This window comes from Polypterus senegalus, chromosome 10 (assembly GCF_016835505.1).
Source record: "Polypterus senegalus isolate Bchr_013 chromosome 10, ASM1683550v1, whole genome shotgun sequence".
Lineage (NCBI taxonomy): Eukaryota > Metazoa > Chordata > Cladistia > Polypteriformes > Polypteridae > Polypterus > Polypterus senegalus.
The window spans coordinates 117440874-117467164 of record NC_053163.1 but is presented as its reverse complement, the minus strand read 5'-3'; the positions used below and the strand labels follow the sequence as shown (position 1 = coordinate 117467164).

At 36.7% G+C, this 26291-nt stretch overlaps 2 protein-coding genes and 1 non-coding gene across 5 annotated transcripts in view; all 3 read right to left on the bottom strand.

Annotated features, from left to right (window-relative positions):
- Positions 1-635: 635 nt before the first annotated feature.
- On the bottom strand, positions 636-6966 carry rpsa (ribosomal protein SA). Of its 3 annotated transcripts, XM_039766416.1 has the most exons (7): positions 6876-6966; positions 3635-3803; positions 3351-3469; positions 2496-2741; positions 1921-2049; positions 1344-1503; positions 683-777 (listed from the first exon to the last, which is right to left on the bottom strand). In XM_039766416.1, exons 2-7 carry the CDS (start codon positions 3765-3767, stop codon positions 683-685), a joined length of 882 nt encoding a protein of 293 aa, XP_039622350.1. In that variant the 5' UTR covers positions 3768-3803; positions 6876-6966. The 3 variants fall into 3 exon arrangements, with proteins under 3 accessions (XP_039622348.1, XP_039622351.1, XP_039622350.1); XM_039766414.1 differs by lacking the exon at positions 6876-6966 and having other exon boundaries at positions 636-777; positions 3635-3767; XM_039766417.1 differs by lacking the exon at positions 6876-6966 and having other exon boundaries at positions 636-774; positions 3635-3767.
- On the bottom strand, positions 3162-3301 carry LOC120538417. Its single transcript, XR_005635459.1, has one exon. It is a non-coding gene; the product is annotated as a small nucleolar RNA SNORA62/SNORA6 family (small nucleolar RNA).
- Positions 6967-20162: 13196 nt separating the features above from the next.
- Positions 20163-26291, bottom strand: part of LOC120537463 (F-box/LRR-repeat protein 19-like) — a 94773-nt gene continuing 88644 nt past the window's right edge. Inside the window, 1 exon segment of the mRNA XM_039766413.1 lies at positions 20163-22369. Within this exon segment, the coding sequence (XP_039622347.1) occupies positions 22188-22369 (182 nt within the window). The 3' untranslated portion in view covers positions 20163-22187.

Sequence of the window (26291 nt, the reverse complement as noted above, 5' to 3'; positions counted from 1 at the left end):
TAGCAATGTTTCAAGATTAGCACATGCAATTTTAGAATTTCACTGTACTCTGCATGTGTTAATAAATGATCCTATAAAACTATATGGTAACCTGAACAGTGGACAGCATAGAGGTGATGGAGGAATGAACTGCTGTTCCATTTGCAGAAAATAATGAAACTCAAGTATCTTTGTAGTTAGCTTTGCCACCTACTCAAAATTTCATAAAACGCAGGCCAACCATGCTGAAGTGTGTCCACAGAAGCACTCTGAGAACAGTGGACACTTCAGTAGCTTCTTTCAAATTGCAGCAGGGCACATGTTCCTGTACACATTCCATCCATGCACCAGCCAAGCACACAACACATGTGCTCCTATCCTGTTCAACTTCACCTAGACCAAACGACGCCTTCAAAATGTACTTATTCACGGTAGTGGAGAGCATCAAAATGTTGTTTTGATGAGCCAAAAAAAAAACCAAAGAATTTCACTGTACTTTGTACATGTCCCTATATATAAACCTATTCTGAAAATTGGGTATAGTGGAAAAACAATTGAACATACATACATATCACACACACCACTATGGGTGACTGATAAGCTACATTATCATACTTCAAGCAATCAAGCAGGTTTCCAAAATAACACAGAGGAGCTTCAGTAAACAGTTTTATTGATACAGGAATGCTACAAAATCCTTTGTTTAGGACCAGTCTGTATTCGATCCCCCCCACTCTGTGGCTTGAGCAGTCGGAGCAGCTGACCAGTCCTGTGTAGTAGGCTCTGCACTCCAGTCTTCTGTTGATAAAGAAAAAAGACTAAGGTAGTTAATCTGAAACAGATTTGTCTAAAACAAAGTTAAAGACCTAGTAGCACCATGGGGGAGTTTGGGGATAAACACACCACAGGTTTACATGTCAAGTTGAAAAGTTCCATCACAGATTAAGAATGCATGGAAATGTTTCACAGTAGTCAACACAGTCATTACCACAGTGACCAGATATGTCTGTCCTATCTTTTATTGACTGATCCAACGGCACATTTTCAAGTTTGTCTGGTTAGCTTGTGATATGCTCAACCATACAAAAGGAATGAATCATGGCTGACCAAATTTGTAAAGACAGATATTCAAGTGATTTTACAATGCTACTTTTTTACATTTACTTTTATGGAAATTGTTAGTCACATTCCAAGTTTTTTTAAAATGGGATGTTTCAAACAATGTAGCATACTTGCTGTGAGACTTCTACCCATGTTCAGAAGCAGTCAGCAAACCATTCCCATTCAAGCAGAACTTAAACCTTAGCATTTCTAAACACATGAAAAGAAGCACCGACATTTTTATTATTATTAAGAGTACATACCAGCTGGGAATTGCTGGATTGGGACAGATGGTACCTGCACACCCTCAGACCAATCTGCCACTTCTGGTTGAACAAAATCAGCCACTGGGGCAGTCCATTCACCCTGGAACTCCTCTTTGCCAACTGCCTTCTCTGCAGCAGCTTGCTCCTCTTTCTCAATCTGAAATCAAACCACAATACAGTATAACAAATAAAAACAAAACAATTCAACACACAAAAACTCCCACTGGATACAGGAAGTATATTCTCCATTCAAGTGTTTATTTGCTCAATAAGTCTACCAGCCTTTGTGCATTACATGAGTAATATGCAGAGCAGTCCACTACACTGGTGCACCTGCATAATTGAAAATATTTTAACTGTCTCTGCAGCAGGATATTTTCTTTAAAGACTACTTAAACCACATCCAGTAAAAAGCAAGTGTCAAAAAGGAGATTCTCTCTCCCCAAAACCCCACCAAGAACCCAAACAGACCAATGCTGCAAATTTTCAACTCCTGTTCTGTCTAACTGCACTATTCAATTAGGTTATTTCTGTAAATGTAATTGATGGATCTGGTACATCTAGTCTTACTTACCTCTTCTGGATCCCTGTAGAAGTACAGATCAGGCATGACATCCCAGGGGTGTTCCCGAGAAATTGTGCCCCTCATTCTGAGTACTTCACGAGCCAGCATCCACCACATTAATCCAACAGAATGAGGACCCTGCAAAATTTCCTCAGTGTTATTTATCCAACAAGATTTAATTCTTAAGTCATAACTGTAACAAAGGGAGCCAACTTCATCAGTTACCCAAAGAATAGGGTGCACCGAGTCCCCTGTAGTTTAATGTAGCACACACCCTACACCCATGAGATCACAGACTAGACAGGCTAGTCTCAGCTCTGAGTTCTAACTGTGTGCAAAACAGAAAAACACATCCTTCACATGTCTTTGTTACATAGATATGGGCCAAGTGGTACACATTTTAAAATCCTGCACTGTTATAAAACCCATTTTAGAAAAACTGGTCACAAAGGGAAATGTCAAGCAATACTAGGCAAAGCTGCTGAATCAAAATTTTGCCTGGTCTTTAATACAGCAACTTCACTTCAGAGGGTCTAGAAAATACTCAATGCTTTGCAAGACAAGAAAGCGTCAAATCAACTCACCTTGTTATTGCAAGGAATAGCAATATCCACATAGCGTAGTGGGGAGTCAGTGTTGCACAGAGCAATTGTGGGTATGTTTACATAGGAAGCTTCTGTCAGTGGCTGATGGTCAGCCCTGGGATCAGTCACTATGAGGAGACGGGGCTCTCTGAAGGCAGCCTGAATCTGATTTGTGAATGTGCCAGGAGTGAAACGTCCGGCAAAGGTTGTGGCCCCTGTAGCAGAAGCAAATTTCAAAACGGCACGCTGTAAAAATAGATAAAAAATTAATGTTGAAGAGAAAACTATTTAATTCTCCACTTTCTAAATTAAAAGTTGCACAAATTAAGATTTTACTCAAGTGTAAAGACTAATCACTAGTGGTGGGTGTCTAGAAGATCCAAGCATTGCACATCATTTCAGATTCAGTCAGTTAGTGGGTTTAAATGCATGCCAACTATTCTTCCCCTTTCATGTATAGGATGCACTCCATTTTGCCTTCCTATGAAGACAACTGAAAATAACTTCACAGTGCTAATTTGACTATTCTAATGTAAAATAAAAACAAAGGATAGAATATATGACACAAATATAGAAGCAAAGACTTTGCTACTCTGATGGAATGTGTGTGAGTGCTTTGAACAAATTAAAACAAAACCAATATTAAAATTAACAAAATTACATTAATTTTGTAGCAAGGATTACTATCAAACCCCACGCATTGGGACACAGCCCTTGTGGTGTTAGCGAAAAACCTGCCAGATCACTTTAGCACACTTCCGACACTCGGACGCTGACCTCAGCGCCAAGTTTTAATAGTGTGCAGAACATCATACCATCTAATTTAGAAGTTGACTATACAGGATTACTTTTTACCTGCCCAGTGTTTCTAGAAGATATGACACAGACATCAGCTGGGTTTTCAATTGCCACAATTGCACGAGCGGCCAAAAGTAGCTTCTCCCAGGTCTTCTTCAGATTAATGATGTAGATGCCTGGGGAGAAGTAGAAATGACAGTTCACTCAAATTTTACTCAGAAGCTGAAAGTACAATAAGCAGTACGAGACTTCAACAAAGCTCAATTCTTTTTTATTCAATGCTCAGTAGCATTAAAAGAATGAAAATCATTTTCATATAAGCCCTACCATTTAATCCTCACCATCACTCTTCCTTTTGTAGACATACTGTTCCATTTGGAAATCCAGGTTTGTTCCACCAAGGTGGGTCCCTGCAGCCAAAAATTTGAGGACATCCTCCTCTTTGAGCTGCAAGACATCAAGACCTCCGGACATCGTGGACTCTCCCTTAAACAAGCAACGATGGGAAAGCTAGCAGAAGGAATAAAAGAAAAAATTCTTACAACAATGAAAAGGACTGCAACAGTTAATTACAGTGATAATTAAATTCACTGAACTGCATGACATTTTGCAATATCAAGTATTTTCCAATCTACAGCAATCTTTTTAAAGTATAAACTACTATGCAAATTAGTAATATACTATTCTCAAATCTGTAGGATCAAACACTGATTTTGGGTGCATGGCAGGAAGAAGCCAAGGCCGTCATCAAGGCAGGGAGCCAAAGCCATCATAATGTCCACCAGTATTAATTCTATTTTACACGAATGGCCCTCTTTTGATACCCTGAAGTAATTCCTCATTAGGCAGACTTTGTAGTATTACTGTTTGGTTGCACAAATAACATTTCTCTGTAATATCTGCACCTTGGTGGATACATGTGGATATACTCCACTTTAAAAATATATTCAAACTTGCAAGTGCAGTGTGGGGTTGTGCCCTATACAATTACCAATAAATACCAAAAGCTTAACGTTTGGATTTTATTACCAGAAAATTCATTTATTTATGTGATAGTAACTAAACCTTTCCCCTCCACTGTTCTTCAAATATACTTATTACATGAACAAAAGGAGATCATCCTTGTTTGGATTTGCAGAGGTTGGCAAAGCAGGGAGGAGGAGGATGTGGAGTTATTTGCTTCAGTATCTTTTGGTAACCGTACAGAAGTTCAAAAGCTGGAATCAATGCCAATGCACTGTTCCAACACCAGTATAGCGTACTACCAGTTATAAATTCACCCATAAAACCAAATATTCAGTTACCGCTTAAGGAAATTAAGATTGCCCATCATCTTTCAAAGTAAATTAAATACTGACTGGTAAGAATAAGTTCAAAAAGTTTAAGAGCATCTACTGATCTGGGGAGGAGGAGTCAGCCTATAGGGACGAAGTGGACCAAGAAGCTCGTTGTGGACTTCAGGAAAAAGAAAACTGACATCAAACCACTCTACATCAGAGGGGACTGTGTGAAGAGGGCGTCAAGACTTCCACTGCCCGGGAATCCACATCATGGAAGACCTGTCCTGGGGTGTGAGCTGAGCTGGCGAAGAAGGCTCAGCAAAGACCATTTCTTGAGGGTCCTCAGGAAAAATAACATCCCCCCAAAAACTGCTGGTGTCCTATCGCTGCTCTATTGAGCGTATCCTGTGCTACTGCCTCTGTGTGTGGGTTTCCAGCTGCACAACCGCGCAGAGGAAAAGTGGAAAACATTAAAAGACTCCTCACACCCTGTTCATGACATGTTCCAACTGTTGCCATCAGGCGAAGGATATAGCAGCATCAAAACAAAGAAGATGGAATAACGGTTTCCACCCTGTTGCTATTAGGGCACTGAATGCCACCTAATCCCCTCCAATGCAGCAGTGCAATAGATGGCATCTCGTGCAACAGTGTTTCGTGTGCAATTAAGGTATTATGTTGAATGTTTGTGTTCTACCTTATTTCTTATCCTTTTGTAATTATATTTATTTAAATATTGACGCTGCAGGGGCTGCACCTAATTTCGTTGTATTTGTTACAATGACAATAAAGATATTCTGATGCCAGGTACTGTGGAGTGTAGTTAGAGCTCAAAAGTTTCTTGAAAAGCCCTAATGCATGGCTTCAGTTTTTTAAGGTTCAAACATTTACAACTGGCTGGTACTTTTTTTGAATAAGCAAAACCAAGCAAACTAGAAATACAGATACCCTTTTTGCATTCATTGAAAATGCACAAGTACATAAGCAATACTCGGAAGATGAGGCATTTACACAGACACTAACTATAAATAAAACATTGTCAGTAAGGTTTTAGATAAATATTAATGCAGAAATGCAAATTAAGTTATATTAAAAACTCTACAATCCAAGTCAAACTATTGTCCAATAGGTGTTCTGGTCATGGGAGTTGTAGGAGCTTCCCTCTTCACAAGTACAGGTATGGAGTTTCTCAGGAATTGTGATTAATCCGTGGATTTGCATCATATTAAAAAAAAAATTGAGTTATTTTGCAAAATTGTTTTAACTGGCATACTTGCACATAAACAGTGCACAAGGATAAAATAAGGTTCCATCTCCTGAATAGCAGAGTATAAAAGTACAACATTAGCAACAAATATGTTGTACTTTATTTGGCATGAATTAGGTACGGTTTCCAACGTTCCTCCTGTGTAAAACAGATTTTTATCTATCCAGGTTTATTATTTTCTACCCCGCGTATATTTTCATATAAACTGGATCTATGATAGGGCAGTGCAATTAAACATGCACGAAAAAAGGTAAAAGAAAAAGTTAGATATCTGGCAGCTGATATACAGTGCTTTAACAGAAGTTGTAAACGGATTGGGTCAAGTACGACCCTGAATACTTTCTTCGCCGTACACATGCGCCAACGGGCGGCCCAATAGGAAACACTCGCTTACATGGTTAAGAATGTTGAAGGACAGGCCCTTTGATACCCCAACCGAATAACACGAGGGTGACGTGTAAAAAACATCTAATATACATAGGTAATGTATGTGAGAGTCTATGAGTAATGGGAGCACAACACAATAAAAAGTTCAGTTATTTAGAAATACGCATAGTTTCAAACAATGCTAACTGTGCTATTTTTACTTCATATATTACTCTATTCATGAGCAGCCATGCCTGTCACGTTATTGTCCTCGGCCCAGCAATCGTCTCAAAAGTGCGCGGAGTAAAACTGAGAAGGCCGAGCGCCGCACATGCGCTAGTTGTAGTCATGCTTGGTGCTGCAGTCTCAAAGCGAGTTTTACTTTTTATATTAGAAGTAACACAAATGTTAAAAAAAAAAACTCCCTTTTTTTGCCTCGAACTCATGTGAAACCCAGTCAACTAAATAGCTATTTATTTTTCATACGTAAAACGAAAGAGGGCCACGGCGACTGGGCCTAAAACGTGACCTGACAATAAACCGTATGTTGACATCCTCGAACCATAAAAAAAATAATTCATTTATCTGATCACGTTTTCAATGACACTTTTCAGAAATAATGATCAATTTTCTATTTCAATTTGACATCACCCAAACATACAAACTCACCAAAAAAACAACGCCGTATGGAGACCTCGACTCCCTCGGAAATAAAGAGGCCGAAAAGAGGAAGTGACGGTTATTTATTGCTTCATACTAGCCAATCAGGGTGAGTTTCCGGTGAAAGCAAAATGTTGAGCAGGAAACAGACGGAAGGACAAATTGCGTTTTTTTCTTGTCAAAAGACTGTAGTGTTTTACTGCTCTTACACAGAACAGTCACAGAAAAATACCTTATCAACTAAAAGCCATCATTTTATACATAAATGTGATATTTGCAAATGGTTTACGTTTTTGCATTCTTTAATAACATTTTTTTTTTTATCAAATGTGCATTTTGAAGATTGCATCATTAAACAGAGTGCGTTGCTATATGGATTATTCTATACACCATTCCGTAATCTTACTCGACACTGCTCAAAACCCAACTGTTGTATCAAAGACAAAATATCAAACCGCAGTTGCTGGAGGGTAAGTTCTGCAGAAAAGTATACAAACTTCTGTGGTGTATAACCTCGGTTTACACTTGGCTGGTCTGTAGGGTTACCACTTTTAATACAAAAAAAAAAAAAAAAAGGGACGCATACTGCAGCGGGGGCCACATCCCTTGGGGGCCAAGCGCAATTTCATTCTAAAATACGGGACGATTCCGTATTTTAAAGGACGGGTGGCAACCCTACTGGTCTGTTGGAGCGGATGATTTTTTGTCGTCGTTTGTTTTAAATATCCAGAATACAAAATCTCACACATACACATCCAATTTAACAATAAACTGTTGTGTCGTGACAACATACAGGTGTAGGCAATCCTCACTTGTTTTGGTGCAAACCGCAAAACGTCCCATTTTCTTCTGTATAATTGAAAAATACTGTACATTTGTAATAGATATTTTCAAAAGGCTGTATCCAGCATATTGAAGATAAGCAAATAAGTAATTGCCACGAAAGTTCTAGCTTTTTCTGTTGAATTTATCAGCTAGGTGAGTAATCAAGGTTCTATAGTCTTACACAGTAAGCATCAATGTGTTTTCCACTGTTGGATGTATTTAAACATATTCTAATTTTTGTAAACTTAAAATGGGCTTTATTATTTTTTGTTTCTTCCGTTAGTCAAGTCTATTATTATGCGAATCATCAAACCTACCTGGGTCACTGACTCTGTGGAGTTAGCATGTCCTTCCCCCATCCAAAAGACATACATTTTAGGTTAACTGGCAGTTCAAACCTGATCTAATATTCCTGAATATAGATATATGCTCTGTGATGGACAGAATCCAACCCTGGTAAAATTCAGTGCTGAGAGACAGGCTGTGGCCCTTTGATCCTTAATTGAATTGTATGTGAGGAAAACTTGGAAGGCCTGGACAAAAGCTGGCTCTGTTAGGGGTAGAGCATGCAAAATACACACAGTGACTCAAACTGAAGACTCAGGAGTTGTGTCACAGTAGTACAAACCATTATAACAAATTGGGACAATCAATTATATATTTGAACATTTAGCCATAATTATGTCTTATATTACAGTAATGTGTGGGCAGTGTGGGCTAGAAAGACAAAAACAAACATGATACAAATCTACTGCACATGCCAAAGAGATGAGAAAAGCATGACACACATTGTGTAGAAAACAGAAACCTCTTTGAATCTTCTGTTACACCTAAATGATATACAAACAGTGTTTATATTTTCAGATCACTTAGATTACTTTCAGACCAAAAAAAAAAAAAAAAAAACCAACCTGGTATTGATTCCTCCATTTCTTCCATCCAGCTTGTTGAATCCAGGATTGAGGCATATGGAAATCTGCTATATTACGACAGCTAAAACAAAGCTGTGTCCTGGACTTATGAAAACACACACACACATTATATATATATATATATATATATATATGCACATATACATATACACACACACTCACCTAAAGGATTATTAGGAACACCATACTAATACGGTGTTTGACCCCCTTTCGCCTTCAGAACTGCCTTAATTCTACGTGGCATTGATTCAACAAGGTGCTGAAAGAATTCTTTAGAAATGTTGGCCCATATTGATAGGATAGCATCTTGCAGTTGATGGAGATTTGTGGGATGCACATTCAGGGCACGAAGCTCCCGTTCCCCACATCCCAAAGATGCTCTATTGGGTTGAGATCTGGTGACTGTGGGGGCTATTTTAGTACAGTGAACTCATTGTCATGTTCAAGAAACCAATTTGAAATGACTCGAGCTTTGTGACATGGTGCATTGTCCTGCTGCAAGTAGCCATCAGAGGATGGGTACATGGTGGTCATGAAGGGATGGACATGGTCAGGAACAATGCTCAGGTAGCCCGTGGCATTTAAACGATGCCCAATTGGCACTAAGGGGCCTAAAGTGTGCCAAGAAAACATCCCCCCACACCATTACACCACCACCACCAGCCTGCACACTGGTAACAAGGCATGATGGATCCATGTTCTCATTCTGTTTACGCCAAATTCTGACTATACCATTTGAATGTCTCAACAGAAATCGAGACTTATCAGACCAGGCAACATTTTTCCAGTCTTCAACTGTCCAATTTTGGTGAGCTCATGCAAATTGTAGCCTCTTTTTCCTATTTGTAGTGGAGATGAGTGGTACCCGGTGGGGTCTTCTGCTGTTGTAGCCCATCCGCCTAAAGGTTGTGCGTGTTGTGGCTTCACAAATGCTTTACTGTATACCTTGGTTGTAACGAGTGGTTATTTCAGTCAAAGTTGCTCTTCTATCAGCTTGAATCAGTCGGCCCATTCTCCTCTGACCTCTAGCATCAACAAGGCATTTTCGCCCACAGGACTGCCACATACTGGATGTTTTTCCCTTTTCACACCATTCTTTGTAAACCCTAGAAATGATTGTGCATGAAAATCCCAGTAACTGAGCAGATTGTGAAATACTCAGAAAGGCCTGTCTGGCACCAACAGCCATGCCACGCTCAAAATTGCTTAAATCACATTTCTTTCCCATTCTGACATTCAGTTTGGAGTTCAGGAGATTGTCTTGACCAGGACCACACCCCAAAATGCATTGAAGCAACTGCCATGTGATTGGTTGATTAGATAATTGCATTAATGAGAAATTGAACAGGTGATCCTAATAATCCACCCCTCTTTTAGGGGTGAGTGTATATTTCAAATGTTTATTTCTTTCAATTTTGATGATTATAACTGACAACTAATGAAAGTCACAAATTCAGTATCTCAGAAAATTAGAATATCAATTAAGACCGATGCAAAAAAAGGATTTTTAGAAATGCTGGCCAACTGAAAGGTATGAACATGAAAAGCACTCAATATTTAGTTGGGGCTCCTTTGGCCTGGATTACTGCAGCTATGCGGCATGGCATGGAGTCGATCAGTCTGTAGCACTGCTCAGGTGTTATGACAGCCCATGTTGCTCTGATAGTGGCCTTCAGCTCTTCTGAATTGTATAGGGTTAAGGTCAGGCGAGTTTGCTGGCCAATCAAGAACAGGGATACCATGGTCCTTAAACCAGGTACTGGTAGCTTTGCCACTTTGTGCAGGTTCAGGTCCTGTTGGAAAATGAAATCTGCATCTCCATAAAGTTCGTCAGCAGCAGGAAGCATGAAGTGCTCTAAAACTTCCTGGTAGACGGCTGCGTTGACCTTGGAGCTCAGAAAACACAATGGACCAACACCAGCAGATGACATGGCACCCCAAACCATCACTGACTGTGGAAACTTTACACTGGACCTCAAGCAACGTGGATTCTGTGCCTCTCCTCTCTTCCTCCAGACTCTGGGACCTTGATTTCCAAAATTTACTTTCATCAGAGAACATAACTTTGGACCACTCAGCAGCAGTTTTGTCTTTAGCCCAGGCGAGACGCTTCTGACGCGGTCTCTTGTTTAAGAGTGGCTTGACATAAGGAATGTGACAGCTAAAACCCATGTCTTGCATACGTCTGTGTGTGGTGGTTCTTGAAACACTGACTCCAGCTGCAGTCCACTCTTTGTGAATCTCCACCACAGTTTTTAATGGGTTTTGTTTCACAATCCTCTCCAGGGTGCGGTTATCCCTATTGCTTGTACACTTTTTTCTACCACATCGTGTCCTTCCCTTCACCTCTCTATTAATGTGTTTGGACGCAGAGCTCTGTGAACAGCCAGCCTCTTTAGCAATGACCTTTTGTGTCTTGCCCTCCTTGTGCAAGGTGTCAATGGTCGTCTTTTGGACAACTGTCAAGTCAGCAGTCTTCCCCATGATTGTGTAGCCTACAGAACTAGACTGAGAGACCATTTAAAGGCTTTTGCAGGTGTTTTGAGTTAATTAGCTGATTAGAGTGTGGCACCAGGTGTCTTCAATATTGAACCTTTTCACAATATTCAAATTTTCCGAGACACTGAATTTGGGACTTTCATTAGTTGTCAGTTATAATCATCAAAATTAAAAGAAATAAACATTTGAAATACATCAGTCTGTGTGTAATGAATGAATCTTATATACAAGTTTCACTTTTTGAATGGAATTACTGAAATAAATCAACTTTGTCATTATATTCTAATTTTATGATCAGTACTTGTACACACATACCTATATATACATATAAACATATATAAATATATATATATATATATATATATATATATATAAATATATATATATATATATATATATATATAAATATATATATATATATATATATATATATATATATATATATAAATATATATATATATAAATATATATATATAAATATATATATATAAATATATATATATATATATATATATATATATATATATATATATAATATAAAGAGAAAGGCAGCCTCCTGGTATACGTGGTAATATAAGCATATTAAATGCTTAATATGAACAGAATCATATTATTTAGACTTTGTACTTTGCTTTCTTGTATTTTGGGCATATTAACTATAATACATAAATAAATTTGTAACTTTTTCTCATACTCTATCTACACAATAACATATAGTGTAGTTTAGGGCTACCTTGGAGAAGTGTGCCCAAAACTGCTTGATATGCTGTAATATTAATGCATGCACTTATGCTGTGTACAATAACACACAAAGGAAAACTGTACTCTACAATCAAAGTTTTATACTTGTTTTTTAAATGTGTAATGTGCTACAATGATAGAGGTAGTGGCTTCACACAGTATTTTAATACTTTTACCTCTAGAACTCTATTTTACAAAAAAGAAAATAGGTTGGCTCACCTTAGAGCGAAACGTTTCTGAGCAGAGTTCATAGTGCATACACAGTAAGATCCTGCAGAGAAGGCCTGCAGGATGAACTTGATAAAGAAAAATACACAAGGTTTAAGAAAAAGCCTCAGAAATTGTTCACATTAAATTCTCCAGATGATAAAAGGCCATGTGTGCTGTCAGAAATATGTTTGATTAATTGAAAACAAAGCTATAAGCCAATATCCTGTTGCATGCACAGAGTAGAACAAAATTCTAGCTTACATGCGCTAATCAACATGAAACATATTGCCAGTCACTAGCACAATTTTAAGGAATGCAACTACCCTACCTCAGAACCTCCATCTTTTATCCTTGGAGTCCATAACTATTTATTGGTGGGTATCAAAGTAGAAACTAGTTGTGGTCATTGAAATTCAAGTTTGAATGCCAATTAATTAAATACAATAGATGGGGAAATTAACACAAAATGCTCCAGAGTCATTTTCCAAAGTAAATCTTAAAAAAATGTTTGCAAAAGCTGGCTATGCAAACATATTTAGCCTCTGTTGACAAACATTTGATGATGCTCTTTACTGCCATCATTAATAGGGTCAGGGGGAAGAGTAGCTAGCAAGCCGTTGAAGACATACACCACCATTTAGAAGATTAAAGACGATTTAGTAATAAAAAGAGTATCCTCATTTTCCTCTAAATTAAACTGACATGTAATTTTATACATCGTAGCAATTCAATTTCTTACTATGTAGATTTCCGGCCTTCTCCGAAATCTACCAAATTGTGGTATCTCCAGTGTGAACATTTAAAATAAAAAATAAAAAGTGGTTCTGACAACCCTACCAGGCAAAATATCAGCTAGATGGAGAACAAAAGTTGACAAGTCTTTCATAGAAAGAAGTTACAAAAACTAGTTTTGTTTACTAATTCCAATGCTCAATGGCTTTTGCAACTCCATTATCTGCAAATCAGAAATGCGTTGCTTTATATATGTATACATACACACACGTGGTTAAGAGTGATTGTCTTGCAAATAAGTTGATAAATATTATGTATGTCTATTTGTAAGATAGACAAAATATAACTTGCGTTTCAGGAAGCATGTTTTACTTCATTTATGAGAACAGCAGTGCACTGATGTTTACCTAGCCAATTTCACCCCATGGAGTTAGAATGGATCCAGGGTGTGAAACTTATGGCAGGGGAGGATGGAGTATGTATTAAACCAGTTTGGAAAGGTTGACTGTGTTTTGGACTTATATGAGCCTAAAAGCCTTCCCTCACAGGAAGACCATAAATTGTCTAAACAAAGCAACTGGAAAATGAGCTGTACCTAAGCTATTCCATTGGTGTGAACGGCCCAGAAAGGTGTGCTTGTCAGGAGCTACACAGGGATGATGAAAGAAAGGGTTGCAAAGGCATACTATCTCTGCCATGTTGCATCCCGACAAATGGAAACCAGATGATGACCTTAATGCGGGCTGCCTGGGATTGTGCGGATGATGAGCTGATTCAGGAAGAATCTAAAGCAGCAGTAACTTATTGTACCATCTGAAATTACACATCTAGCATTATCAGGCGGTATGATCTTAGCTTAAACATCACATTCTGTTTGCTTGTATGATACTAATTATAATAAAATTACCTATAATACATAGTTAAAAGTGTAGCTCATTGTCCTCCCTGTTTTTTCCTCTAATAGCCTAAAATTATGGATAAAGAAGGGAAGGAGGGGGAAGTGCTGAACTCAAGTAGTGTATCTGACCACAGAGTATTAAGTGTATGAGATTTGAGAGATTATAAGATTATAAATGGGAAAATATGGTCACCATAGGACTCTACACATCAAAACAATAAGTGTATATAAGCAACACCTTAACTATCTGCCTCAAATAAAAAAAAATCATATTCATACAAATTAAAAACTGATTCCTATCTATATATATATAATTCACTAAGGCAAGACACCCATGGAAAGCACGCCGGAAGGGGCGTGGATTCACTAAGCTGCCGACAAGTAAGGTACCTATGGCACACACAGGGAGGAGCCACGCCCACCAACTCCAAGACCATTTGATACGGCGACAACTCGCAGAGCCACGCCCACCAACCCGGGTGCGACAACACAGAAAGAACAGTCTTTAAAAAATTGAGTTTTCGGTAACGACTCATGACCGCATGCACCATAGCAAACTGTTTTACGCGCTACATACAGAATTCGCATCCGCGACAAACATGCGTCTTCTTCACTTATTATATGTTGCTCTCTCCAGAGTTCCATCTTTTTATTCACTTTCTGTTGTATCCTCAAACCCTCCCTTTTTAGACAACTGTGTCTTTCCAGAAGTGTTCAACCATCAATAAATAATTATGCGGCGTTTGTCATGCCGCGGATTCACTATTGTGTTGTATTTTGCTCATCTTTTCATTCACTTACTGTTGTATTCTCACACCAACCCGTTTTAGACAAACGTGTCTTTCCAGAAGTGTTTAGCATTCAATAAATAATTATGCATGAGATTGAGCGTGTGTCTACCCGGCACAGAGAGGCGTTGGTAAGCCGTTGAACCCAATTCGGGCTGCAAACCGTGGAATTCCCACTAAGTGTGACTCATACGCTCCCACTGGTTGCATCCCTACCCTTTGTGCACACCCACTTAGCTACTACTGTGGTCAGGTGTCTTTGTGGATTATATATAGAAAAACCGCCAACGACTCAAGTGATGAGTTGGAGGCGGGCATATGAGCGGGCAGTACATACTGAACGAGATTTCAGCAGACTAATACGACGGGGGGAGCTGAATGGACGTCCTCCTTCTCTCCTCCTGTTCCACACTCTGTGTCGTGCACCCCCATCAATCCGTCTGGCAGGAGAAGGCGCGATTGCGGTCCGCCAGTTTTCAGTCACGGATGATTGTGTGTTGGTTCGTTCTGTGCATTATTACAATGTTGCTTTTCTTGCTGATTTATTACATTACCGATTTTTCAAATGTTAATTTTCTCCCTGTGCTTAAAAATCATTAAAAAACTGGCCTGATTATGCGGCATATGGTACGCCGCGGGTTGGCTAGTTATTAATAATACAGCATATGCTAAATATAGATGGCAAAGCTGTTACTTTGTAAAATGAGGAACTTTATGCCAGTTTTTTCAGCAATTTCATGACATTTAAACATTTACATTAATAAACACTCCCCCTCCCCACCAATAAATGACTGTGCTTCAGGTATAGGATACATAAGTTCAATGGTAAGGTAGATATACCCACTAATCTTGATGACATGGTGCTGCCTGACATTATCAGTTCAATGGGTGCTTCTTGTGTGGTTTGCACATTCTTCACAGGTTTTTCTCCCGATTCTTTCCACATTTCAATGTTGTTCAGGTGCAGTTGATTGGCAACTCTAGATCAATCCAATGCAAAGGACTGTTTTCTTTTAAAGATGTGCAGTTAGGATTTACTAATGACTGTAAATTAGTGCTAAATGTGTAAGTATGTCATGTTAGGATTACTGTCACAGCCAAAGTGCCTGGTTTCTGCACAGTACTGCTAAGATTGGACTTCCATCAACCTGTCTCTTACAATAAATTGGCCTGAAAATGCATAAACAAAATAAATTTTCTTCATATACACAGTATGTTTGTGGGCCCTGTGATTTTCCATTCAAAAAGGAACTGCTGTAGAGCTGGACTATACATGAGTGTGGGAAATACATAGTACACTAGCAATTTTCAATTCTCTCTATCACCAATTGTCTTTTAAGGAGCAACTGTTGTAATTTCAAACTGTTCAGTAGGAAGCTGCTGTAATCATTTTAAACTTGAGGTCTGAATCGGTTTAAAAAACAAAAAAACAACTTAACAGTCAGTGGGATGATTGCACCAGTAAAGATGACATTCTCTTTCACGTTTTTTAATTTACCACTTTTGGGCCAGGGCATGCAGGGGCATGGCAAGTGGGACTAAACATCTCTGACCAAAACCTACACCTGGTTAGTGTTTACCTACTTGCTATATATCTCTGCAATCCCAACCCAAGTCCCCCCCCAAGTGGTTCCTGTTTTCCTCCCACTTTCCCCAGATGTATGCATGCATTAGGTTAAGCAGAGTTTCTGCAATGGTTTATTGAAGGGCAGTTTTTTGTTTTTCTTAGGCCTCCTGTGCTTCCAGGATTAGTTTTGTGACAAAGAACTAAATTATTTGTGGTTAAAAAATGTGAATTCTGCTGAGTGTTGTAGGCAAGATAATGTGCTTTTAAATTAAGTTTTAAGTAATTCATAATATTGACATCGACCGAAAACAAAGACACATATCTAACTACCACTGATATACATACACAATTTTGGTGACCTCTGCAATAAATCCATTTAAAGCTTTGATTATGAGAATTGGTATTGAAACTACAGCACTAATGCTCCCTTATGGAAAAAGGCATATAGTATTCAAAGGTAACACCTTTGATCACTGGTTCCCATGTTCAATCCTTTTCTCATTACTAATTTCACAATCAGTGTGTCATTTTTAGTTTTAATTGACCTCACTGTTTAGTAATTGGCCTCTTTTTTTATTCGCTTGATGTAAAAAAATTTGAAATGTTTATTTTTGCCAAAACTTGAAATGCTCAAGTTTCCTTTAATCACCATATTTTTAATGAACCCTTTTCTATGGACTTTGCTCCCTTACTTGTACCCAAATGCTGACAACACTGAATACTAAAAGACTGCATTTATTTCAGTACCATTATTAGTTTGTGTGCTCATTTGCAAGAGTTCTTTATGAGCACAGAAGTGAAAATGCAATTAAGTTATTGCTTCCCTTTAGCATTCAATGCTGTTTGCACTTGTTTATGCACTACTCACTGCTAATCATTAGCTTCTGAATACAATTAGAGACAATCTCTATGTAAAAATGTAATTATAAAGAAAAATGTGAAAACAAATGTAAGCATTGAAAAAAAATCGCAACAAATACAAATATTTTTGAATTTCTTGGAAATACCTGTAAGCCAGAAAACTAAAAACAATGAGTTCAATTAAGTGTAAGAATGATTCACCAATTATAAATCTGGTTAGAATAAAAATCTGCAATCATGGGGAATAAGTGATCCACTGCCTGCGATGTTTAACTCAGGCTAATGTTTTGTTAAGGTGACCAAAAAAAAAAAAAAGTACACAGATCTAAGAAAAAAGAAACAAAAATGGATTAACTGTTTACTAGTTTAAGGCATTAATTTGATGGAGTTGAAAGGTAGCTTTTCTTAATTGATATTATCAATGAGTAACAAAAAAAACTAAATTATTTAGCTTAATTTAAAGAAGCATATATAAAATAGTTTTCATTATGTACTGCACAAGACTCTCGTCACATTTCCAAAATGGTTTCAAGTATTAAATAAAAAAGCCCTTCATATAAATTCAGCTGAATCATCTCATGTGCATCCAGACTCGCATTGTATGCAAGCAACCCATACTTTAGCCCCATCACCCATTCACATAACTAAGAGGTTCTCACATATAAGATTCAAAGCCTAAATTTTATTATTTGCTTGTGTATAACTTTACACTCTGATGTTTTTCTCTTTTTTTGCAGAATTGGAAGAACGATAATTCAATAATTTCATACAGAAAGGTCTCCATGACCTGTTACCTCTTAAGACAGAGCTGTGTGATTACAGATGAAGACACTTGAATTTCATTTCATATACCCCACGTGGTTTTACACTATTTCCCAGACGTGGTGTCTGTGAAAGTGGAACCAAGCTGAAACACTGCTTTAGAAATTACAAACTAAACTACTGGGTGAGTGCAGGCAATGTGACTAAAGAGAGCATGTGGAGTCTCTAAAATATCACAGTCTATAAAGTTGGCAACTTTTTCCAACATTTCCACATTTGTTTGCTCCATGCATCTGAGCACAGATGTGGGGTAATGTTGAAACAGCACACAAAAATTCAGTTAATCACAAAGTCAAAACATTTAAGATGTCGAAACATTTTTAAGTGTATTAAATAAGGACATTTGGAAAATGATCATAAAACATTGGAAGAATACTTCTGAAGAGGATTCTGTAGAGAAAAAATGGCTTCCATATTGGCTTTTCACTCACCGACTGTCAGATCAATGCTATTCATAGCAGCTTTCTTGTATAGAATTTGACAACTATAAACTGATTTTTCTTGGTAAAAATTAAATTTCCTGCTTACACGATGATCACAACATACATAATCCAAAAATGTCAATACTTTTACTGTTGATTAATTTAAAATTCTTATAAAATTTACATGAATAAAAAAAAGTGATCAATACTTCAACAAGTTTAAAATGAAGCTGCTAGAAAATTATGTGGCAGCAACGCCTAAACTGCCACTGATGTATTTCTTATGCCAACAATGCCAGGCTTGAATATTTTATTCCTGATTACCTCTGCTCATCATAGTAACCTGCACCACAATAATGCAAACCCAAAGTTATTTAAAGAGTTGTAAGGTAGTAACTAATGTAGAGTTTACATGATAGACACAAGTAAATCAAGATAATCAGATAATGTGCACAAGGACTGGAATGTTTACTTCTGATAATCAACTATACTTTTCGCTGGATCACAGCACAATTGAAATGTAGTTTAATTTTCTATGTTTAATTCAATATAAATCATACATTGAAACTGAACATATGCAAACAAAAGCTGAAGGAAATATGATGAATATGGATAATCAGGAACAACTTCTGGCAAGGTAAACACAGTGTAAGACCATGATCAATTTAAGACTATGCTTTAAGAAGTAAAAAAAAAAAAAAAAAAAAAAAAAGTATATTTTAGGAAATGCTTTTTTAAAAAGTAAAGATTAGCTGGCAGTCAGAAACCACCTATCAAGTAACTGACAATATTGTGAAACAAGAGTAGTACCACTTAAAGCTGAGAGGGCATTGGAGTGCTTAAAATCTCTTTCCAGAAAGCAGTACATATGTGTTTTCATCTAAATAATTATGCAGTCTGAAATATCAACATTTAAAGCTTTCTTCGTTCAATGTCACCACACATCATCTGTTCTCTGTAACATGGGAAGTCAAATGAAGTATTAAATGTGTAAGCAACTTTTAATTTCACAAATCTTTTTTTCTCATTATTACTTAAAACTTTGACTGAAAGGCGTTCATGTAACACATTCCTGCTAAAACAATAAAGCATTCCATCCTATAGCCTTTTTACACAGTTATTGTTGTAGCTGTCTGCACAAGACTGAAAGATTAAAAAAAAAAAAATGGGAGTAGCCCACGTGCATTCCAATCAGAGCTTGCATCAATCAGGTTAGGTTGGCAGAATTATCTTGATTGCTAAAAGAAAGACCAACACTGACTTACTCTTTTGGGTTCTAGATTACAGTTGACAGGACAATGCACATGTTTTTATATATAAAAAAGTGCAGAGGAGTGCCATTAAATCTTTTTCTGCCTTGTACAGCCAGCTAACACAGCCAAAATAAAATATTTCATCAGCCTGATTTCTGGAGTTGCAGCGGTGGTGGATTCTGGGAAGTTGAAAGGTAACCATTCATCCATTTAAAAAGTTCCATTGTCATTTTTGTTTAACAGTAGTTACTCTTTGTAGCTGCCTTTATTTTTGTTCATTGCAAAGTCTTTGCTCACAAAACAGGAGTGGTTAAACTTACTTCAAAATAATAATAATAATAATAATAATAAAAAAAAAAACAAAAAAAAAAAAACACCACCAAGGAAACTAGCCCAACTGGGGCCACGGAATTTGGCAAGTAAAGAAGAGCTTTGTTCGGTTCAATTCAAGTTCAGTGCATTATCTTGTACAATGATGTCTTTCCAGAAGAGCAACAGATCAGGCTGAATAAGGCAGAACATTCTTAATTATGTTTCAACGGAAGTACTGTAAGTGGCAGCCAGATGTTCTAATCAGACATGATTGTTGGAAGTTTTTCTTTTTCTTGAATTAGGAATGGAATGAACTATGAAGTTTAAAACAATAACATTCATAAGAGCTTGAGGTCCAAAGACATGGCAAAAAAAACAAACAAAAAAAAAAAATCAAGCAGCAGTATATATGTGTGCTTTTATATGTATATATTTACGTATGTGTGTGTATACATACACACACACACATATACATACACACACACACAGACATTTTATATATTTAATCCTTATTTTTCCCACCAGTTTTGAAAATAACAAACATTCTTCGTCATCTTTTGTCTACACTGAACATTTGTTGCACTCCAATTCTCAGAGGCAAACAAACCACATCCCCAAATTTTTTCTCTTTTGAAAATATATAAAAATTGATTGTTTGAGATAAATCTTGTAAAACAGAATGGCATCTACAAAGGGTGTAGCTTGAGGTGTATGGTAGTACAAATAAATAAGACTCCAAAAATATGTGAAGCTCTAGATTGCATGGTGCAATTTAGTTAGGTTATTTGTTATTTGCTCTCACATATTGCTTTGGAAAAGGCAAAGAGGAATACTTTTAAAACTATCCAAAATATACAAATTAAGGCAGAATATAACTGAAGCCCAATGGACAGCACTAAATACCCCTAAGTCTTGTAAATATTAAAAAAGTGTTTGTTTAGAAAAAAATATGACTAGCTACACCCTTTGTGCATATTTAGTAACTGTGGAAAAAGAATCTAAACAGTTCTCCAAGAGTGTTAAATAACTGGCTGATACAGTAAGAAGTAACTATTTCTTACATAGTTTTGAGTTGGCAGAACATTATCTTGTTTGTTATCCTTGCAGTTCATCAGAAAACACTGCTTAGTTATGGAAACATAACAGCAAGGTTTCTGATATGTTAGCTATAGGTATACAAGTAGCTGATTTTTATTTTTAAACCTAGTGATCCAATATTCTGATATTCTCTAATAAGAGAACACCTTCCCAAACACTGTCTTGCTGATATGCTTATACTTCAATTACTAAAATAAAAGGTCTAAAAAAACAATTGACCATATTAGCACCCGACTGATATGTGTGATTAATTACTCTTTTCAGAATGCTGAAATTATTTAGTATGATAAGCAGGAGAATATGTGGAATTGAGCTTTACCTATTTGCCTCAAAGAAAAACAGAATTTTCAAAGGATTTTTAATAATAAAAATACTTTCAAATATTCCTGCAATGAAAAATACACCTCTTTTCACTTTTTCAAGTACACACCAGCAAAATATGGCAAAACCTAAGTTTTGCAGTTATGCATAATGCTGGCTTGATTATTGCAGAGCAACTAGTGTTAGATAAATTCATTCAATAGGGGAGAAAAATACATTACTTGAATTAATACATTGCAAGTATTTAGCTAGACTGAAACTATGCCACACTGCCTTTTTGTGTGAGAGGTAGATGGAAAAAGCACATGCAGAATAGAAGTGTAAGGGGCAAACATGGCCTCATAATAAATGTCTGTTTATTTAGGCAAAAATAATTATTTTAAGAGGGTCTAGATGGGTTTAAAAATATGCAATAAAATTATAATTCTGTATTCATATTTCACATCTTACATTTAGTATTAACAGACTCTCTGGATACTTTAATTTACCTTTGATATGCTGATGTAGAAGACTGTGTGCACTAAAAGTGTGGTGGCTTATTTTATTCTTTAATAGTTTAATAAGTAGTATTTTATACTGGTATTTCTTAATACTATATATTTTGTGTAGGACAACGTCACGGGCCAACTTGGGGTTTTAAATTACCCAACACTGTCTGAAACCAAATACAAAGAAATGGTAGGAAAAGAGGAGAGGAAATTGTCTGCACACTATTACAGTTAGCAAATTCTTCACAAACTGACTGCCATCTTTCTCTGAGCATTTTCTAATTTAGCTCTTTTCCTCCATAATAACCACATTGCAAGTATGCCAGATATCTGAATGCCTGATCTGTCGTTGTCCTTGTGCCCGTTTCCTAGGGCTTTGTTTATTTTTTTTAAGATTTTACTTTTACCCATTCATGCATTATCTTGTATCCTCACAACAGCTGGGTTTTGACACTGCTCCCCATATTGTTCTGCATAAATGTGTCAACACAATCCATGCAGCTGGCCCCTTAATTCATTAAATTTCTTATATGTAGGTCTTCTGATGATCTGTTAGCTGTTTTTCAGGATCAATTTGTCCTCAATGCAGTAAAAGGATGCTGAAGGAGCTGTATCATCTATGAAGCGCTGACAGGCCTCTTGAGTGACCTGTTTGCAGGAGCGGAGGTCAAGACGTATCAAGTTGGAGCATCGCTTGAAAAGTGGCAGGCACTGGTCTGTCAGGCGGCCACAACCTTGAGAAATTAAGAACAAAAATGAGAAATTGGAGACCTTCCTTTCATTTGCTTCTTCAAAGATATGCTAAATTTATGATTTCATGTATAGCTTAAAGTAAAACTCAGTGACTTGCCAATTGAAATACCATTTTATGTATCTAAACATTTTGAAAAAAGATTGAGTGGGCATAAAGCAGTTTATTTGTATTATTATCAACCATGAATTTCTGTCTAATATCTGCAGAAATTATAGACCATTTTGTAAGATTTACAAGGTATAACAAAAACACATAAAAGTAATACAAAAAGAATTAATCTACTAAGGCCCAACTTTTTATAACAATGTATAATTCTGACAGCAGAAAAACGTAAACAAGAAAGATTACAGAAAAAAATATCAAAAAACATTTTTATACTATTACAGAATGCTTAAGTTAATATTAAAATAAATATCGACCTACAGATCTGCAATACAATTAGAATCCGCACAACTTGCACATGGACTGCACAAATGACATTCATGGCACAGGTGCAAGGTTAAAAAAAAACCGCTCATAAAAAAAAAAAAAAAAACCCTGAGGCTTTTCTGAAATTTTGCTAAATAGAACTGCATGATTAACTTAGAAATATCTTGACAAATGTTCTATGAAATGGAGAATCAACACAAACTGTTTAGGCTATGCATTCCACAGCGTAAAAAAAAATTCTAGCTGTCAAACATGCCAGCAGTAGTGACATTCTGGTAATACTTTATTGCTTCAGAACGTACATGACTTGCCAGAAGAAAAAATATTCCTGCTTTCCATTGGCAGATACTAGCAGAAGATATCATGTACATATTGGATATATCTGAAGAACACATGGCACATGTAAGACACTAATACTGAACATATAAAGTAAGCCTACATTAAAATGGCTAAAAGATGAAAAAATTCAAAGCTTTGGATTGGTGAAATTGAGTATTTGTACTAGTTATACTATGTGTAAAAACCCAAAGTTCTTTCAAATACTGAACAGAAAAAAAAAAAAAAAACACTACAGGTAGCCATTGACCTAAAACCATGTTCGGTTCCGACGGACTGAATACAAGTTGATCTTGACGTAATATAGACCAGAATATGTATTCAAACCTAAAAATATGTATAGTACTGTATAAGTCTCTTAAGTCATTACTTTATATTCTTTTTTTTTATCATTATTCTTATTACATTGTGGAAATTTTCTATAATTTTTTGTAACTATTTTTTTTTATTATTACTGTTGCTCACAAAGGTATCAAGCATTTAACAGCTTCACGAATTCTTTCTTTGTCTGTGTTATGTTAGGTCATCAGTGTGAGCCACTCCCAGTGTTCATTGTGAAAGGAGTTGTACTGGCAGAGTTTGGGTATTGGTATGTTTTCCGTTTTAACATTTCTGCCTGTTAATAATAAACATTAACAGAAAAAGGAATTCAGCATGGTTTCATTATCCCTTCGTGGCAGAACACAGAAGCTTTGGAGGTTAACTGGATTCAAAGCAAAAGTGCAGCAGTACAATGATTCGGTTACAATGGGATAACGTAAAGTCACATGCGATCACATTTGCTTTCTTTCCTCCCTCATAATGCTTGATCTCTTTCATTATTTTGTCAAGATAAATTACCTTTATGCCTGTAATTGTAAGTCAAATGTAACTGAAAGTAGTCAAAACTACTGCAGGAAATAAACCGAGATCGACATGAACAAGTCACAGAATATGGAGCTGGTGTGGCGTGTTTAACGCACCCATGTACACCAAATATTTTTTTGCTGCACTTTATAAGGAAATGTCACAATTCTCCAAGAAAAAGTGAAACTTTAATGGAACACATTTTTTTCATGCAAAGAGCATCACAATTACTTCAACACTGATAATTTTACACACTACCTATGAACTGTAAAAACTATAAAAATAAACTACTGTAACAATCTTTTATATGTACAAGGAGCAACTGACGCCATTGATGAAATTCAATAAATCACCAAGCCAGCTGCACTTGAACTAGCTGATACGCAAGCACACATAGGCCAACGCTGATGCTTGCAGTCTAGTCAAGTGCAGTGATGCTGATTCGCTAGGGGATGGTATAGTGGTCATGAGCTGGCTGCTCAAAGAATGTACGGCACTAACTGATCAGCTCCGGTGTGCTGACAAATTGCACTGGGAACCGACTATAGCTGGTTGCGGCATTCAATGAATGTATGTCACCGAATATACTCTGCTCCGGCATGCTAGCAAATTGCACTGGGAACCGACTATAGCCCAGTTATGATGTTCAATGAATGTACGTTGCCAAATATACTCAGTTCTGGAGTGCTGGCAAATTGTATTGGTAACCAACTATATAGCCTGGTATGGTAGTTTAAGGGGTAACCACATTGCACAAATTCATGCTTATCCCAAATACATCTACTTGGATTAAATTACACCAGTTCAGAAGCCTCAGGTAGTATTAACAACATGATCTCAAACCTGAACATGGTACTTGACAAGGGTGCCCTCGATCACCTTTGCTTTTTGCAATAGGTACTAAGCCATTGACCATTAATTTTTGTAATACATCAGAGATAAATGGGGTTATGAGAGAATTTCTCAAACAGAAAATATCACTAAATGTAGATATGGTACTTTTGTTTATTGCACTCAGTAATATCTTTACCATTAGTACTCATATCAAATAACATTTGGACTTGAAATGAAATCAACAAGATTTCAACAGATGGTCTACCTCCATCTCACATTAGCAGGGAGAATCAATAATGTCAAAAAGAACATCCTTCCTAAGCTTCTATTTTTAAGAAACTAGACTAAATTATAATCTTATTTGTCTGGAATTCGAGACGTCCACACATTTAAAAGGCCACTACAAAGATCTAAACAAGAAGGTGGCATTGCCACTATCTTTCAATTTTATTACTGAGCAGCAAGCATACACATTATAATGACCTGGAAATTGGTACAACCTAATGAATTTACACAAGCAGTATCAGCAGTGGAAATTAAATCTTACTGTACTTCTTTATACACTCTGCTTTGTGTTCCATGAAATAACTTTTGTCAAAATATCAATAATTTAGTCATCCACCGATTACTCAGAATATGGAAACAATGAAGGACATTCTTTAAGGCAGAGAAACCTATCTGTTGTGCCAAATTTACACAATAATCACCTTTAACAACCTTCTCAGCCCTACACAGTATTTAATCTCTGGAAAGCATTCAGAATTAAAAACACTTAGAGAACTTTATATTGATAACGTATTTGCATCTTATGTGCAATTACACTTCAAATTTAACTTCCCATCAACACAGTTTTTCCCTATTTTCAAATTAGAATTTTTCTTAAAAGAAACCTACCCAATTTTTCACATTTCCACCCATTTTTATTCCATAGGAAACACTCATCAGTCTTGAAGACTCAAGACAGCATCTCAACAATACATAAATACGTCTCAAAGAACCTTCCCTTCAATGATCCTAGGGTATGGTGGGAAAAAGACCTTTATTTAACATCTCAGGAAAAACAGTCATTCATACATGGTATAAACTCTAGCTCCAAATGTGCAAATCACTCAATAACTGAACTTAAAATCTTTACTCGATCACACTTCTCTTGGTTAAAATTGCCCAAAATGTGTCCATATCCATGTGAAGATCCAACCTGCAACCACTGCAGTCTAGCTCCAGCATCACTAGGCAACATGTTTTGGGAGTGCACCAAATTAACAATTTTGAACAAAAATCTGTAACTGCCCGATTGTGGTGTCACAACCACAACACAACAGCAGCTGAATTTGGTGTATTTCAAGATGCAGAGAAGGACAAATTGATTATAATTACCTATACTATAATACTAGCACATAGACTCATCCTGCTTAACTGGTAGAATTGCATACCACCTTTTGTAACTCAGTGGGTAA

Bases quoted from the DNA above. Each gene is read 5' to 3' on its own strand.
- rpsa (XM_039766416.1), bottom strand. From the start codon at position 3,767: ATGTCCGGAGGTCTTGATGTCTTGCAGCTCAAAGAGGAGGATGTCCTC. The intron at 2,742-3,350 runs GTAAAAAGTAAT...CTATTTTTACAG, and splicing joins CTTCTAGAAACACTGGGCAG to CGTGCCGTTTTGAAATTTGC. The intron at 2,050-2,495 runs GTGAGTTGATTT...GAAATTTTGCAG, and splicing joins CTATTCCTTGCAATAACAAG to GGTCCTCATTCTGTTGGATT.